We start from the raw sequence: 18,094 nt of genomic DNA, 5'->3' as shown, positions 1-18,094 counted from the left end.
TAAAAATCCTGTCTTTGGAGTCTGTTTTGGAGGTCAGATTAGTAGGACCAGCTAGAAAGTTTAAAGTGGGGAGGAGGGATAGATGATAATCAGGGTGGCTCCTCTATTTTTGTCTAGGGAGGACAGACAGGAGGGAGGCAGACTGGAGACTGAGAGTCCACATTTCTGTTCTGAAAATTCAGTTCGGAGACCCCATTCAGGCATTCTTCTTGGAGGCATCCAGCAGACAGCTAGTATGGGAATCCGGAGCGTTGGAGAGGGGCGGGAGCTGAAGAGGGCTTTTTGGAATTCGCCAGCGTATGATGGTTTAAAGGTCAGTAGCCTGATGAGGTTACCTGGAGGGAATACAAGCATGGCCCTCCTCCAGGTGCTGCTGCCCCTGAGACCACTCTGCCTTCCCAGGTCTATGCCATCTCCTTGCCTGTCAGCATTCCTTGCAAGAAATGACCAGCAGAACCCGGAATCCACAGGCTCTCTTTGCCTCTTTGCTGTGGGACAGGCTGTTCCCACCCCTTAGGATGCCCTCTCCAGCTCCTACGGCCCAGGGCAGCCCTTCCATTCAGCTTACTCCATCTCCCCACAAAGAAATCCACCCACCGGAGCTATTGCCAAGACACCCACACCACCGTCAACACACAAACGACCTGCTCATCAGGCATCTGTTGCTTCTTTCCCCATCACAACAGGTGAGCAACCCATTAAAATCTCCCTCTAGGAAGGAAGTTTGGCCAAAATCTTTAGTCACTGCACTTGAAAAAGAAGCAAAAGGAAAAACATAGCCAGGGCCGCCTGGGTCACAGTCAGAAACACACTTGTGACTTTCATAATAAATGCGTTCTTATTCAATTATAGAATTGCTACGGATGTAGATTAAATCAAATAGAAATCTCTGATCAAGATGCCTTTGTGAGGTTATACAAATGCATTTCCCTGACCTGTCTTAGGAAGGACTGGGCCTTTGTGATTTCTATAAACTTACCACTGTACTTTAGGTTTTTCAGCATTTTTATACAGAAATCCCTGGGGCTGTCAGTCGAAAATACTTTTCAGATTTGCCAAGCTGAGAGCCAAGAGCGAGACGGGTTAGACTCTGTGAGCCCCTACTGTCCTGGTAGGTCAGGGCCAGAACTGCCATTAGTCATGTCAGGCTGGCTTATTAACAGGCAGGCTTTTTCCCCCCAAGTCTGCTGAAGTACAAACACTGAACCTCTGAAAGAGAATGGACTCACTCTCGCCTGTTTACTAACAGGCAGTCTTGCTTGCCGGAGCTGTAAGCTGTCCCTGCAGTGGAACAAAACTTCAATCTGGCCTTGACGCTGAGGAGGAGGAAAGGCTGTAAATAAAGATTTAACTTCCCTGGTTCCTGAGTCATCTTAGAAACTGAAGACAAAATAAACTCTTTACAGTTTAAAAAGTCAAATAAATGATTACACAGATTATTGACTATGTCAAAATCTAAAACTTATTTAAAAACATTTAAGTCGTTTATCTCGCCTCTTTAAAAGTTTATGATTTCAACAGGAAATCTTGTTATTTGCAACAACATGCATAAATCTAAAGAAGAATATGCTAACTGAAATAAGTCAGGCACAGAAAGACAAATATGGCATGATCTCACTTATACGTGGAATCTAAAGAAGTTGTACTGATAGAAGTAGAGGGTAAAGCAGTAGTTACCAGAGGCTGGGGAAGGAGGCCGGGGACCTGGAAAGGAGAGATGCTGATTCAAAGGGTACAAAATTTCACTCAGACATGAAGAACGATTTTGGGGGATCTATCGTACTGCCTGGTGACTGTAGTTATTAATGTATATTTCAAAATAGTTGGGCAGGCACAGTGGTTCATGCCATAATCCCAGCACCTTGGGAGGCCGAGGCGGGTGGATCACCTGAGGTTAGGAGTTCAAGACCAGCATGGACAACTTGGTGAAACTCTTGTCTCTACTAAAAATACAAAAATTAGCTGGGCATGGTGGCGCACACTTGTAATCCTAGCTACTCAGGAGGCTGAGGCAAGAGAATCACTGGAAACCAGGAGGCGGAGGTTGCAGTGAGCTGAGATCACTCTGCTGCACTCCAGCCTAGGCGACAGAATGAGACTCAATCTCAAAAAGTAAAATAAAATAAAAAAAAAATAATAGAATACTGGAAAACATGATAGATAAAAGTTACTGATTTCAACATTTGATTACATGTATTAGTGTAGGCTCTCTCATTGCACATAAGGAAGCTCTAGGTACTACGGAATCAACTTTATACAAGGCCAGCCTCTTCTCTGTGAGGGCCCTGAATAAGGGCCTAAACACAAAGCTCTCATCCCACAATGAGACGGGATCTAAACCTTTGTATCTCTGCATCTCATCCCACAACACCCTATCACTCTACAGCAGCACTGGTTCCATTAAGCCATAGCATCCGCCACGATTTCCACTCAATTTTGGACAAAGAAAACACAATAAATCACTTTTGGTAGGACCCAAACATCCATGTTTCATTACTCCCAAGCACTGTAAAAATCCAACTGGGTTGGAATAAATCCTAAGGATTACCTGACGACCTTTAAGACGGCAGATGACCAGGCTCAACCTCAAACTTACTAAATCAGAAATTATGGGAATGAATTCCAGGAATCCGTATGATAAAAGTACTCTCTGGGGTGATCTAAAGCAGCCCCTCCAGGATCCATGCCCTGGCTGACATTGGCAACCACTGATCAATGAATTCTCCACAGGGGCTCAGCTGAATAGGCATAATCTGAAAATATTTTGTTTGAATCATATCCTAGCAGACCTCCTTATGTGGAAAATAGATTGAAGTAAATTATCTTTGGAACCTCCTTTAGGTTTCAGTCAAGCTTTGGACGTCAGAGCAGAGCTTTTCGTGCAGCTTAATCCATTTTTTTTCTTCTTCGTGGTTAAAACCAAGCTTTTAAAAACATTTCTATAGAAGTGTATCAAAGTCACATATAATGAGTCAAAAGATCTGGGAGGCAAAAGGAGCATTTTTCTGAAGTGTCATCAGTTGTTTGTTCATTGTTTATTATTAAAAGTTAACAATTTATTTTAACAGAATGGATTCATCTCAATACAAGAGCCAGAGGAAGGAGAAGACAAGAGTTGTGACTCACTGCAGAAGACGAATTTCATCCCCAGGGTTCCCTTGTGAAAGGAAGAAGCGAGAGAAAAAAAGATAGATGTGTTTGAATGCTATTGTGTACCTTATGCAAGCCTAACGTGATAGCATTTAATGGATAAAGCAAATATTTTATTCTGCTGCTAGATTTGTTTTGGGAAGATTATTTTTCCAAACTCATAAGATCAGCTTAAGCAGTCCCTATTTCATTTGGAAAAGTGAGTGCGTAGATGTTGCTTTCAACCACCATCTACAAAGCAATGGAAGTTTAATAAAGGACAGGGAAGGACAAACTGTCCTTTTTGTCAGCTGTCCTTTAAATTAAATGGATTAAATATTAACAAAAAATATTTCCTGTTAAATATTAGTTTTTGCTTATCCTGGCACATAGTCAGCTCTCGGTAAAGATACACTGAATAAATAAAGATGCCCATAGATTTAAAAAAAAGCATCCTTCTCTGAAGCCCTACCAAGAAATGGTCAATCAACAGCGGTTCACCTACATATCAGTGTGCCCTGGCAAAGCCCCAGAAGGGCAAGAGTGGGGACAAGAGCATCCATGCAAGGGCAAACTACACAGCAGAGCTCCAGAAAGACAAGATGGAGAAGAGTACCTGCTGTTCAGGAATAAACTGAACAGCAGAACCTCGGAAGGACAAGAATGAGAAGAGCATCTGTGCAAGAGTGAAGTACACAGCACAGCCCCAGAAGGACAAGAGTGGGGAGAAGAGCATCCATGCAAGAGTGAACTGCAGAGCAGAACCCCAGAAAGACAAGAGTGAGGAGAAGAGCATTTGCACAAGAGTGAACTACATAGCAGAGCCCCAGAAAGACAGGAGTGGAGAGAAAAGCATCTGCACAAGAGCAAACTGTACAGCAGAGTCCAGAAGGACAAGAATGAGAAGACATCTACATGAGAATGAACTGCCTGGAAGAGATCCAGCAGGAAGACAGCTTACCCCATCCAGACACAGAGAGAAGGGCAGGGTGGGTACTGCACAGTGAGGGAGTGGGGCAAAAGCACAGGGTGAGGACATGAAGGTAGGATGTGGCCAAACCATGCAGAGGCGTGAGCATCAAGGTCAAGAGACTGAATTTTATTCTAGGTTAAAGGGAAACCAAAGAAGTGTTTTACCTAGGGAAGTGGCATAATTTAATTTTAATTTTACAAGAATAATCCAGATGCTGTGTGCAGTATCAATTGGATAGGGTAAGAAGGGAAGCTGGAAGTGGGGAGATCCATTTAGAACATATTTTCAGGCCTAGCTGAGAGGCAGTGGCTGCTTGGTGAGGATTGTGGCAGTGAGCAGAGAAAAGTGGACTGATTTCAGACAGAATTTGAAGGTAGAATTGAAAAGATTTATTGGTAGTGACAGACAAAGGCCCCAAGAAATCCATGTCACATCAGTGTTTCTGACTCGAGCATCTGGGTAGATGGAGCTTCTATTAACCTTGATGAGGAAGTCAGTGGGAAGGAGGAGTGGAGGTAGGGGAAGGAGCTGTGTCTCCTGCTCCCAGACATATGACCAATATTTTCAAAGCAATATGGGGAACTTATTTACATAAAGTGGGTGAAAATTCTATTCCGAGGGTATTTACAATTTAAAGGAGGAAAGAAGTACAAAGAGGTGACTGGGATTCCTTGAGTGATGCAGGTTCTCTGGAGTTGGGACAGATGGCATGAGGGGTGGGACTGTGGTTCCTCTCATCTCAGCCCTACTCTACCCCCAAGAAAGGGACACAGGGGCTCTGCAATTGCCTCACACAAGTTTCTCATGTGGGTATTTGTGGTTATTTGCAATTCAAATGCATGAAATCACCTATCAAATGCTGCAAAGACAGAACAACATATTCCAATAAGTTGTAAAAATATTGATCTAAAAATATTGTTAAAGGTGAAAGGCATTTTTGGAGCTTTGATTCTTTGAAAAAGGCAGAGAAGAGGTACATGCTGTTCAATGTTGCTAAATTAATTAACAAATGGGCAAAATAAAAATGAAGATTAATCTGGAATCATTTCGTTTTAACAGTTTAAAGATACTTTAGTTGATTTCCTCTTTGCTAATTCTTTAAATCATTTTTATTACGAGTTGTATATTCGAGTCCATGCTAGGCAATGTCCACTCAATGAACATACTGTCAACAATAATATCCCTGCCTTTTTTTTTTTTTTTTTTTTGAGACAGAGTCCCACTCTGTCTCACCCAGGATGGAGTGCAGTGGTGCGACCTCGGCTCACTGGCAACCTCTGCCTCCCAGGTTCAAGCGAATCTCCTGCCACAGCCTCCTGAGTAGGTGAGACCAAAGGCGCATGCCACCACACCTGGCTAATTTTTTGTATTTTTAGTAGAGACAGGAGACAGGGTTTCACTATGTCAACCAGGATGGTCTCGATATCCTGACCTCATGATCTGCCCACCTTGGCCTCCCAAAGTGCTGGAATTTTAGGTGTGAGCCACCACGTTTGGCCGCCTTTCTACGCAATGAAGGTGGCTCTCACTGACTGTCCCAAGGGCCTGCTCCACAGGTGTGCTGGTATGAGAGGACAGGATGAGTGGGCATCTATGCTCTCACCTGGTGACCAGGGATGTGGCTGGAAGACTCTGGGGGAATAAAGTCAGTCATGGACTCAAAGTTAACTACCCTGTGATAAATACCAAAACTTTCCAGAAGACAATAAATAGATCCATGACTTCCTCCAATAAAAAAATCATCTCTTCTGTTTAAACTAATGGCATCTGAAACTACTAAGATTAAAAGCTTTGTCCAAATTGTGAATGTGTTTTACCCCAAGAAGACAGACCAAGTGGCTGGCATTTTGAGGTATGTATGACAGGAAGTTTTGCCCAGTTTCTGAAAGTGACCTTAAGGACCAGCAAAGGGAGTAACCCACTTTACCACTAAGAGTGGCAGTGACAGCCTTTAGGACAACCACAAAGAAGGCTTTTCATTCACACTAAGTCATGAAGTGCAAAGTTTGCAAGGCAACTGGGCAGCCGTTCAGCTTCTTACCATTCTGAATGGTTCCATGTTTCAAATGATCATGTCTGTGTGCTTGAAGAAACAGGATCCAGAAAATTTAAAGCTGGAGACTTTGGACTAAATCTCAGGCTAGAACTGAGCAGATGTTGAAAGCCTAATTAGAAGACAATAAAATGATTGATTTCTCTCCTTCTTTGTCTCTTGCTCTTTAAAAAAAACAGCAAGTTAACCTGAGTTGAGACTTGAAGCACAACCCATTTGGTCATGTCATGTGCTAGAATGCAGATGCTGTGACAGGCTAATGGACACTAGGAATTAGAAAGCAGGGTGCAAAATCTTTCAGGGTTCAGAATAAATTTCCAAATAACATTAGCAGGACTTAATGTTGCATCCCTGAATTTTTAGCAGATGGGGATGACTTATAATGAAATATTATTTTTATCCTTCATATTTGACTTGTCAGTCTATTAAGAAGATGCCTCTTTACACAGGCTAAGTCACGACTGCAGTTCCTATTTGAATAAGCATTTGACTTATCAGAAATTTGGCTTAATAATACATTAAAATACTATTTAAAAAATAAGGCCTCAAATCTCATGTAATAGCTAGAAAAAGTTGTAAGTATAGGATTATACAAGATAATGTCAGTTTGATGAAATGATATATTGTTTTATTATGTAAATAACTCTTTTCTACTCAATGTAATCTTCATAATACAACTCTTCTTATTTAAGATTTCAGATCAGGAACCTTTCTCCCAGGTATGATTGATTTATAGATCTGCTTCTGAATTAAAATGAACAAATGGACAAGACCACAAATGTGTCAGTTGAGAAATAATCTTTGACGACATTTCAGGAGAAGGGTTTCCTTGCTGAAGTCGGCTCTCAGTAAAATGCAGGAGCAAGGCACAGGCTCCCACTGCACTGCCATCTCCACTTCCACTGGGAGTTTTATGGGGAATCCTTGGATTTGTGAACACCTTTAAAACACCAAACTCGAGCCTTATCAAATCAGTGAAGATTACAGAAGACCCAAAAGTCTTTCCCAGGGATTAGTTGCTGCTTTAAAACAACACTGCTTTTGAAAAGGAATTCTTACAAGCACCAGTGGATTAATCCTGCCATTTCTCCATTGAGATAAATGAAAGAAGAAATAATGCCAGCAAACTCTGTTCTTTCAGTATCCTTAAAAACCAAACATTCCAGAGTGCAAACTCCAAGATTTATAAGCAGCAGGAAATATGTTGTGGTGTCAAAGATAAAATAAATCCCCTGCTGATTTTGGCCAGGTACTTTTATTCCTTTCAGATTCAAGTCCAGATTGTCACATGGAAGCAATTTTTCGTTGTGAATTAATCTCAGAAGATTCACCCACCCCCCTGTTCCTCCTGGGCTACCTGATGGGCTGGAATGTGACAAAAGAATAAAATCATTTATCTAAAATAGCCCCAAACAAATGTAACTGAGAAGGAAAATAATGCTGTTATTATGACATTTAGTATTTTCAATGTCCCTAATAAACAATGTTTAGAGTATCTGTCCATCTTATTGTTATCTTTAAATAATGTGATTAATAATATATAAGGCTTACATATTCAAGCAAATTTCAAATGGAAGTGAAGTATCCTAAATCTATCGCTGAAAACTGAAATCAGGAAGAAAATGTGACTTTAGAATTAACCCATGTGACCGCATTGTGTTCTTTTCTTCATCAGATGTATGGCACTTCACAGCCACGCTTTTTGTTGATCAGCGTAGGCTTTCTTAGTCCTATGGCAAACAGCATTTGTCCTTGGTCACATAAGTTCTTTTTATAAGAAGCTTTTTCTTCTTAAAACAAACCATTCATGACTATCCGTTATGAATGGCACAGAAGAGATTCTTTTACTGAGTGGGTTGGCGTCAAAATATCTTCCCATTTAAGTTTCAATAATTCTAAGAGGAACATTGGAATTTGAAATTGCTCTACTACCTCTCAGATTGGAGAAGGACAAAATGAGCAGAGCAAATAGCAATTTATCTAAGCAAGCAAAATGAGCAGGCACTGTGGCAGGTGCTTTTTTTAAGAAATTTTATTTAGCATTCACAACTACTAGGTGATATAGTATTAGTGTCTCTCTTTTGTAGAAGAAGAAAGAGAATAAACAATTGTCTCAGCATCATATACTAGGCGGCCTCCATGTCTGACTGCTAAGTCCACTCAATTTTCAATAATTTTCCTTTCCCCTCCTTCTATAGCTACTATTTATGAGAATAATAATGCATGCAGGGCTTGAAATCTGGATGACGGGTTGTTGGTTCCAGCAAAGCACCATGGCACATGTATATCTATGTAACAAACCTGCACTTTCTGCACATGTATCCCAGAACTTAAGTTAAAAAAAAAAAAGAAAAACAAACAAACAAAAACTTGCCTTTATAAATAATAAAAATCAAAAATACCCAAACTGAAGAATCTGAGTTACTGGTTTACTTTCCCCAAACTTAGGCAAATTTTGGTAAAGATTATTTAAATAAAGTCATTTTCAAACTGTAAATGTAAAAAACAGTCAAAATTTAAATCCTCTGTCTTACAATTGTAATATCAACAAGAAGAAAATGCACCCTTCCATTTTTAGGACGCTAATGCATGCCTTACGGTATCAAGTCTTCAAAGTAAGATGTAAGCGGCTAGTAGCGACTTTGACTTTACTATAATTACTGTTACACCAAGCATCATTTTAACATTTGCCTTAAAAATAGCAGAATATTGATAAGCAAGGTGATTGCACATCTTTTACCCATAAGAACTGTAGACAATATATACATTTTTAAAGACAGAGTCTCGCTCTGTCACCCAGACTGGAGTGCAGTGGTACGATCTCGGCTTTCTCGGCTCACTGCAACCTCCACCTCCTGAATTCAAGTGACTCTCCTGCCCCAGCTTCCTGAGTAGCTAGAATTACAGGCACACACCATCATGCTCAGCTAATCTTTGTATTTTTAGTAGAGACAGGGTTTCACCATGTTAGCCAGGCTGGTCTCGAACTCCTGATCTCAGGAGTTCTGCCCACCTGGGCCTCCCAAGGTGCTGGCATTACAGGTCTGAGCCACCATGCCTGGCTAGACAATATCATTTCCAGTTTACATAGGTTTATTGAATTATATCCCCCCTTTATTGTTTTTTAAATAAGCATACAAGGCAATTGTCTGCTTTCTTGTGAACCACATAAATCATTTTCCGTAAGTGAGAATTTTCCTCCCTCAATGCCTTAGTGGTTAACATTCTTAATATAAGTAACTTCAATTAACTTCAGTTTTACAAGTTTAATATCTTGCCAAAGCTTATGACTGAAAACATTTAGTACTTGCAAGTGTTTTGCATCAAATGTCCAAATCAAATATTTTTCGTCACTTTTTCCTTTATAAATGTTATCTTTCCACTAATAAATTAATTACTTTTTAAATTGATGTCACCTAACCTCACCTAACAAAGTACAGTTATTACAATATTAACAGTGTCCTGAGGCTGGTCAGCGGGCAGTGTGAGAGCCGTCTGACAGCTCTCATACCCAAGGACGAAAATAGGACAAGCTTCCAATTCAGCAGTTACTCCTGAAACGTTTCAACCAGCCAGCAAACATACATTTCATTCATTATTTTTACCTTTCTAAAATTCTCACACTTTTCCAAATATGTATGTTTTTCCCCCTTGGAGTGCTTTAAAACAACTTGATCAAAGCACGCCAAGTTAACACCACTCCACTGAGCAGGACAAGATGCACAGACTGGAAAGCTGCCCTGCAAGGAGGAATTCATTTTTTCCCCTAAAACTACCAGATGTTACTTCTTTAAATATTCTGCAATAACTAAGGTACCCAGACCAATTGAACCATAACACTATGTATGACTTTGCACGGTGAGCCTCCGAGATAATATCACGTGATAGTTTGGGGTGGTGGGTCAAAGCCTGGCCCTTACCTATGAACACCCCTGAGCCTGTCTTCTCATTGCTAAGGTGTGGACCAGACTGTCTGCCCACTGAGACTGCACGAGGGTGTCACGCAATGTGACAGTAAACGTTTATGTCAAGCACTGTGAATCATAACGTGCTCTGCATGCTCAGCTGTTATTATCCTAGTTCTTCAACTCATTAAGGGTGAAGGTCCTCAGAAATCAAAGAAGGAAGAGACATGGAGTTGGATTTACCAATTCTTCATTTTCAAACTCCAGGTTACTCTGTGCTGCTTCGTCTGTCACAGGTTTCTGAACAATGTTTCTACAGAGAAGCCAGATGGTCAGACTAGCAACGAACATCCCGATGTCAGGTACAAACACTCTGATCCCATTGCCAGCATCAGCTCCCTTTAAGCTACAAAGGAAAAAAAAGGGGAGGGGAGAAAATTTAGTTCTTATATTTCTATGGTTAAACTGCCTTATAGGATGTTTTGGTCTTCTTAATGATTTAAAATAAAAGATGCTCAGTTTCTCCCTAAAAGGTACAAGAAAGCTTTTTATTGACTTCAGTGTCTCACAAAATCTACACATTCAGGAAGATTCCAGTGTTCCCTGGAGTTTCAGAAATATTATAAAGAACTCTTGAACCAATTCTCACTCCTAAAACATCCTAATGGACTATGTTTTTGTTAGGTAAACCACATGTCCAGTACAAATGCAGTTGTTTGCAATCTAGCTGAAGCCGTCTAAAACTGAATACATACTAGCAGCGAGAAGATATTTTACTTTTGATATAAGTCAAAGATACAAGGAAAATAGAGAAAATATTAAGGTAATCCTGGAATCCAGGACCTCTTCATTATTTTGTGTACTTGGTTGATTTTGTCTTCTGTATTGTTCCAAGAAAGGTGGATCCAGTACATTTTTTCTTTTAATCCCAGAGAAGCAACACTGAACTTAGAAGATTTGAGTTCAAGTCCAGGTCTGAAACTTAGTAGCTGCATCCTACTGGGAGCTTCTCACAGCCATCTGTTCTGCTGTGCTGAAGAAGTAATACTATTTGCCTTCCTTATTTTGTTCAAGTGACGAGAGATACTAGGCCATGGTTTCAGAAGAAAATATAAATACGTATATATGAAATAATGTTTGTGAAAGTTCTTTGTAAAGAATGAAACACATATTTTCACTAAGCCTACATTTTGAGAAGAGCAGCATCAATTCATATTTAGATAATTTTCACACATATAGGGCATTTTTGTTACAACTGAGATCCTGAAACAACTATATTTAATAATATAGCAGGCAGCAAAGGCCAGAGGTAAAGTGAAGAGTAGAAAGGGCTTCAACTGGACAAGGAGGAGAGATCTGTCTGGGAAGGTAATACAAACACCATCTGTGATTTTGGGAGGCGTCCAGGGGTAATGAAAATGGGAATGAGAGGCAGTATATTGAGTTGCCAGCATAGTTGGCCAGCACACATCACCTCAGCTGAAATGTGTTCTGGCTAAGCTCACTCTGCTGCAAGACACCAGAGCTTAATAGCCACTGGTAGACTTCTCACACCATTCAGCACACGACACAGGCCAGCCACGTCCCTCATCCAGTGCTAGACGCCTGCCCTGTGTGCCTTTGCAACACTGAGCGACTGGGCTTGCAGTGCTATAGCGCTGTGTAGCGCTGTAACCACAGTACCTATTACTATTATTAAAAGCCATGTGAAGAGCGATTCCTGGCATGTTCTCTGCTCACTCGTATAATATAAAATAAGCTGTAACAAGAAAAAACCTAATGAAATGACTAGGTGACATGAAGAAAAAGTTATACAGACTTAAGTTTACAAAATGAATTTAAAATACGGAAGATACAGGTAGAGGAGTCAAGAGTCTGGACCAGCATTAAAACTTCTGGGGAAGATGAGACGATTCGTGGAAAAATTAAGCATAGAACTTCAAAGGAGGGTTAAGCCTTTGAAAAAATGTTTATCAGAGATATAACTTACTTAGGGAAGGGAAACAAAAGATAGAGCAATATACCATGTAAATACATACATATATATGCACATATATTCACATGCACTTTAAGTGATTACACACTGTATTCATTTACATTATATATTATATATTTTGGTGGAAACGTTTTAAAATAATAAATAGCAAGAACCTTGGCATCTAGAAATAGCTACTGTTAACATTTTTGAAAATAAAAGTTATTGATAATACCTACCATTTACTGAGCAGTTACTTTGTGCTAAGAGCTTTAGACACATTATTAATTAATCCAGTTGAGTTAGGCATTATTATCTTCCTTTTACATGTGAAAAGACTAAGTCTTCAAAAGGCAATCTAACTTCCCAAAAGCCACATAGATAATACAATTATACTCCATTCTCCTTACGTTCACTTTTATGCTTTCAACCGCTTTCCCATGTACGTATCCACATGGCCTTCCTTTCCAATCTTCCTTCTATACGTGGATGTGCACATTTATAGTTAACAAAACTAAGTTCATTATTTACCTATGGTTTGCAAGCTGATTTGTTCATTTAACATGTCACTAACATTTTTACAACTCATTTATTTTTATATATCATCATACTAATGGATAGACAGTATTTATTTAACTAGTCAACAACTGTTATAAATAGAATGTTTCCATGTATTTGTTACTATAATATACATAAAAATTAAACCTTAATTAAAGAGTCTTCTAATCTAGGATCGCCTAGGAATCAATTCTTAATCTAATCAGATTTGCTTTAAAAAGTGGTCTAGCCCAAAACTATGAAACTACTAGAAAAACACATGAAAACTGCTAGAAGAAAACTATGAAACTACTAGAAGAAAATATGAAACTACTAGAAAAAAACACTGTGGAAATACTTCAGAACATTAGTCTGGACAAAGTTTTTTTTGGGTAAGACCTCAAAAGCACAGGCAACAAAAGCAAAAGTAGACAAACAGGATTATATCAAGCTAAAGAGTTTCTGCCCAGCAAAGGAAATAATCAACAGAGAAGAAAGACAACCTAGATAATTGGAGAAAACATTTGCAAACTATCCAGCTGAAAGGAATTAATAATCAGAATATATAAGAAGCTCAAACAATCTAATAGTAAAAATAAATAACCAAATAAAAACAGGCAAATGATTCAAATAGACATTCCTCAAAAGAAGACATACAAATGTCTTAAAAGGCCAACAGCTTATGTAAAAAAAATGCTCAACATCACTCATCGTCAAGGAAATGCAAATTAAAACCACAAAGAGTTATCCTCTCACCCTAGTTAGAATGGTTATTATCAAAAAGACAAAAAAAAAAAAAAAGTGCTGACAAGGATGTGGAGAAAGGGGAACCCCTGTATACTGTTGGTGGAAATGTATAATAGTGTAGCCACAATAGAAAACAGTATGTAGGTTCCTCGAAAACTTAAAAATAGAACTACTAAATGATCCAGCAATCCCACTGCTAGGTATATGCTCAAAAGAAAGGAAATTAGTATATCTAAGAGATATCCGCACTTCCATGTTTACTGCGGCACTATTCACAATAGCCAAGATATGGGATCAACTTGAGTGTCCATCAACAGATAAATGGATCAAGAATATGTGCTGTATACACAATGGAATATTATTCAGCCATAAAAAAGGAATGAAATCCTGTAATTTGCAGCAACATGGAAGAAACCAGAGGTCACTATTTTAAGTGAAATAAGTCAGACACACAAAGACAATGTTCTCATTCATATGTCTGAGCTAAAAAAGTGGATCTCACAGAGGCAGAGAACACAGAGAGGTGGTTACCAAAGGCTGAGAAGGATGGCAGGGAGGGGGAGTGAGGAGCAGTTGGTTAATGAGAATAAAAATAGAGTTATATAAAAGGAATAAGTTCTAGTGTTCAACAGCACAGTAGGATGACTGTATTATTAATGTTTATTGTATATTTCAAAATAGTTAGAAGAGAAGATTTAAAATATTCCCAGCACGAAGAAATGGTAAATGTTTCAGGTGATGGATACCCCAATTACCCTGATTTGATCACTTTATATTGTATGAATGTATCAAATATCACATGTACCCGAAAATATGTACAATTATTACACATCAACTTAAAAAATGATCTGGAAGAGGGAATGTCCTGTGACAGCTTCATTTTTACAGATGGTCTCTAAACTCTTACCCCATTTTAAAAAATGCTTGTGTTAAAGGTTTTAAAATATAGCAAATTCCTTTCATTTGGAGAAAGAGTAAGAAAATCCACTTAAGAGAGCTTCATCCAAACTACATTTATATTATAGTAATGAAATCTGATGAACGAATTCATCATAGGAAAATTGCAGAGATTCATGGTATACTTTTAAAGTCTACCTAACCTGACTGAAAAGAGTAAACTAGAATTAATATCATTAGAATGGGAAAAAATGGGGATCAAGGAATGAGAAAAAATGAGGATCAAGAAAAGAGACCAGTAAGAACAAAGGCCAGGCTTGGGGGGCTGTTTTGGTGTGGGGCTGAGGTCAGGAGTAGTAGTAGGCTGGTACTACTCAGGTGGATTTTTGGCAATCGATTATTATAGCTCTTTCATGGAAAACAAATTGACTGTGTCATTTTATGAAAAGCACCATCCAAGTAGAGTCGAGAGAAAAAGACTTCTTAAATTAAAGTAACAAGAACTCCAGCTGTGGCCTCAGCTGCTTCTTACACCACAACAGACAGAGCAGGAAAGCCGGAGTCTTATACCTTTCCCACCTGTGGATTGCATTAAGCCCCAATTTGCAAACAGTCACTTTGAGGCAACAGTCTCAGCTTTGTGCTTCTTGGTCCCAACAGAGACATTTTATAACATACATATATTAAGGGAATAAATGAATGTAGTTTGCTAAAGCAATCACTCCACCCGCTGTGATAGAATTTAGCTACTGAATCCAGAATTGGGCCGCAATCCCTACTTAGAATGGAATCATTCAGCCATAGAGGTGCTAAACTATTAACTACTACTCTTGGCTTGCTGAGTTAACAAAGCAGTGCATTCATAATATTGCCATTGCAGAAACAATGATACTTTTGAAAAGTATGCACAATAAACAGGTCATAGTCTGACTGATATGTCATTTGGAGACCATCTTATCAATAATGTTTCCTTCTTCGGTGCTTACTAAACTACATTCATCAGAATGCCAGTCCTCAGAAATCCTGTCCATCAAAACAAAACAAAACAAAAGAGAAAAAAGAAACAGTCATTGGTCCAGTAAATGTGAGAAACTCACAACGCATACTATTATACTAAAATACTTGAGGAGTTCTGTAGTAAAACAATTACATTTATTTGACCCGGAAACCATTTCTTACAAGTTTCTTCTGAGACTCTTACATGCTCCAGAGCTAGTGTGCAAGAGCAGCTTTTGGGAAGTGCTGGGCTACAGAATGTTCCTTGGTCTCTGTTTCTCTTTGAAATGAATCAGTAATTTGGAAGCTCTACTAACATATATAATTATACACACACTAGCTCCATACATTTAGTTTTTAATAAGCCTTCAATAATTTGGAAGTGGGTAACATCTCATTTCATTCCCTCATCTAATTGCCCAACTACCCATCCATTCACTAAGTCAGTCATTGAAATTATGGAGCTGGATGAGAATTAGAAATAGTCTAGTCCATTTCCTCATCTTACAGATTGTGGAAACCAATGAGTTTTTATTTTTTTTTTTGAGATGGAGTCTCGCTCTGTCGCCCAGGCTGGAGTGAGTGGCGCCATCTTGGCTCACTGCAAGCTCCGCCTCCCGGGTTCCTGCCATTCTCCTGCCTCAGCCTCCTGAGTAGCTGGGACTACAGGCGCCGCCACCACGCCCGGCTTGTTTTTTTTTTTTTTTTTTTTTTTTTTGTATTTTTAGTAGAGACGGGGTTTCACCGTGTTAACCAGGATGGTCTCCATCTCCTGACCTCGTGATCCACCTGCCTTGGCCTCCCAAAGTGCTGGGATTACAGGTGTGAGCCACCGCGCCGGCCAATGAGTTTTGAATGGCTGGTTCAAATACACAGTTAGGGACAGAGCCTGACAGCAAGCTCAGGCTTTTTACTTTCTCACTTTGTCTTTGGAGGCAACACTCACTACATCATGGGCTCCCCTCGCCCATCGTCACCTAATACAACAGGCCTCCTCAACTCACCACTGCTCAGAAAATGCCCTCTCAGGCGCTGCCCCTGCTCCCCCAACTGCAAGGCCCAAGTGACCCATTCCAATTCTCATCACGTCCACCTGCATGCTGCATTTGACAAGCAAGACCAACCCCTTCTACTGTCAAATCTCCGTTCCCTTGGTTTTCTTACACTCTTCTGATTCTCTACCTACCTATGAATATCCATGAAAACTCACGTTGCTGGGAAGTCCCACTAAGACATTCTGAATTGAGTTGTAGCCACCAGACTCTTCTCTATGTCCTACTTAAATGTCGATGAGTCGACAAAACTCTGTTCTTCATTTGTTTTTCTTCTCACTCTACATCTACTTGGGGATATATCCATCCCCAAGGCCCTAATCAGCATCCACATGGTGACTCACTTATTCATTTCAATCAGAATCAAAGGTCAGTGAACATTCTCTAGCACACCATTTCCCAAAAGCTGTTTCATGAATACTAGCTCTATAGAATGTAATAGTGTTACATTTTTTTCCATCATCCCCTCCTTCTCCTTTCCTCCCTGGCCTCTGGTAACCACCAATCTACTCTATTTTTATGAGATCCATTATTTTAGCTCCCACATATGAATGAGGACATGTGATAGTTGTCTTTCTGTGCATGGCTTATTTCATTTAACATAATCACCTCCAATTCTATCCATGTTGCTGCAAAGGACAAGATTTCATTATTTTTTTATGGCTGAATAACATTCCATTGTGCATATGCACCACATTTTCTTTTTTCTTTTCTTTTTCTTTCTTTCTTTTTTTTTTTTTTGAGATGGAGTCTTGCCCTGTCGCCAGGCTGGAGTGCAGTGGCGTGATCTCGGCTCACTGCAACCCCACCTCCTGGGTTCAAGCCCTTCTTCTGCCTCAGCCTCCTGAGTAGCTGGGACAACAGGTGCCCGCCACCACGCCTGGTTAATTTTTGGTAGAGATGGGGTTTCACCATGTTGGCCAGAATGGTCTCGATCTCCTGACCTCGTGACCCACCCACCTCAGCCTCCCAAAGAGCTGAGATTACAGGCGTGAGCCACCGCACCCGGCCTATGTACCACATTTTCTTTATCCATTTATCTGTTGATGGACACAGGTTGATTCTATATCTTGGCTATTGTATATAGTGCTGAAATAAACATGGGAGTATAAATATCTCCTTGACACACAAGTTTCCTTTCTCTTGGGTATATACCCAGCAGTGGGACTGCTGGGTCATATGGTAGTTCTGTTTTTAGGTTTTTGAGGAAGTCCATACTGTTCTCCATAGTGGCTGCACTAATCTACATTCCCACCAAGAGTGTACAAGGGTTTCCTTTTCTCCATATCCTCACCAGCATCTCTTGTTGCTATTGTTATTGTTATTCTTGAATTTACAAATAAAAACTATAGATATTTATTATGTAACTAGGCATATAATAGATATACATATAATTATACATTAGAGAAATACATTATGGAATGGTGAAATCAAGTGAGTCAACACAGACATTATCTCACATACTTATCTTCTTTTCATGGGAAGGACACTTAAAAAACTGCTCTCTTAGGGCCGGGCACAGTGGTTCAGGCCTGTAATCCCAGCACTTTGGGAGACCAAGGCGGGCAGATCACGAGGTCAGGAGATCGAGACCATCCTGGCTAACATGGTGAAATCCTGTCTCTACTAAAAATACAAAACATTAGCCGGGCATGGTGGCAGGCACCTGTAGTCCCAGCTACTCGGGAGGCTGAGGCAGGAGAATGGTGTGAACCCAGAAGGCAGAGCTTGCAGTGAGCCAAGATCGTGCCACTGCACTCCAGCCTGGGAGACAGAGTGAGACTCTGTCTAATATATATATATACACACACACATATATTTATATAAAAA

At 39.8% G+C, this 18,094-nt stretch overlaps 1 protein-coding gene across 1 annotated transcript in view; it reads right to left on the bottom strand.

Moving 5' to 3' along the window:
* PIEZO2 (piezo-type mechanosensitive ion channel component 2) overlaps nt 1-18,094 on the bottom strand; it is a 478,725-nt gene that overhangs the window by 203,720 nt on the left and 256,911 nt on the right. The window contains exon 5 of the mRNA XM_011983927.1: nt 10,304-10,466. Coding sequence (XP_011839317.1) covers nt 10,304-10,466 — 163 coding nt within the window. The remainder of the gene's footprint in view (nt 1-10,303; nt 10,467-18,094) is intronic.

Source organism: Mandrillus leucophaeus, unplaced genomic scaffold, assembly GCF_000951045.1.
Source record: "Mandrillus leucophaeus isolate KB7577 unplaced genomic scaffold, Mleu.le_1.0 Scaffold257, whole genome shotgun sequence".
In the NCBI taxonomy this organism is placed as follows: domain Eukaryota; kingdom Metazoa; phylum Chordata; class Mammalia; order Primates; family Cercopithecidae; genus Mandrillus; species Mandrillus leucophaeus.
The sequence above is the reverse complement of the archived record's forward strand: the minus strand, read 5'-3'. Positions and strand labels throughout refer to the sequence as shown.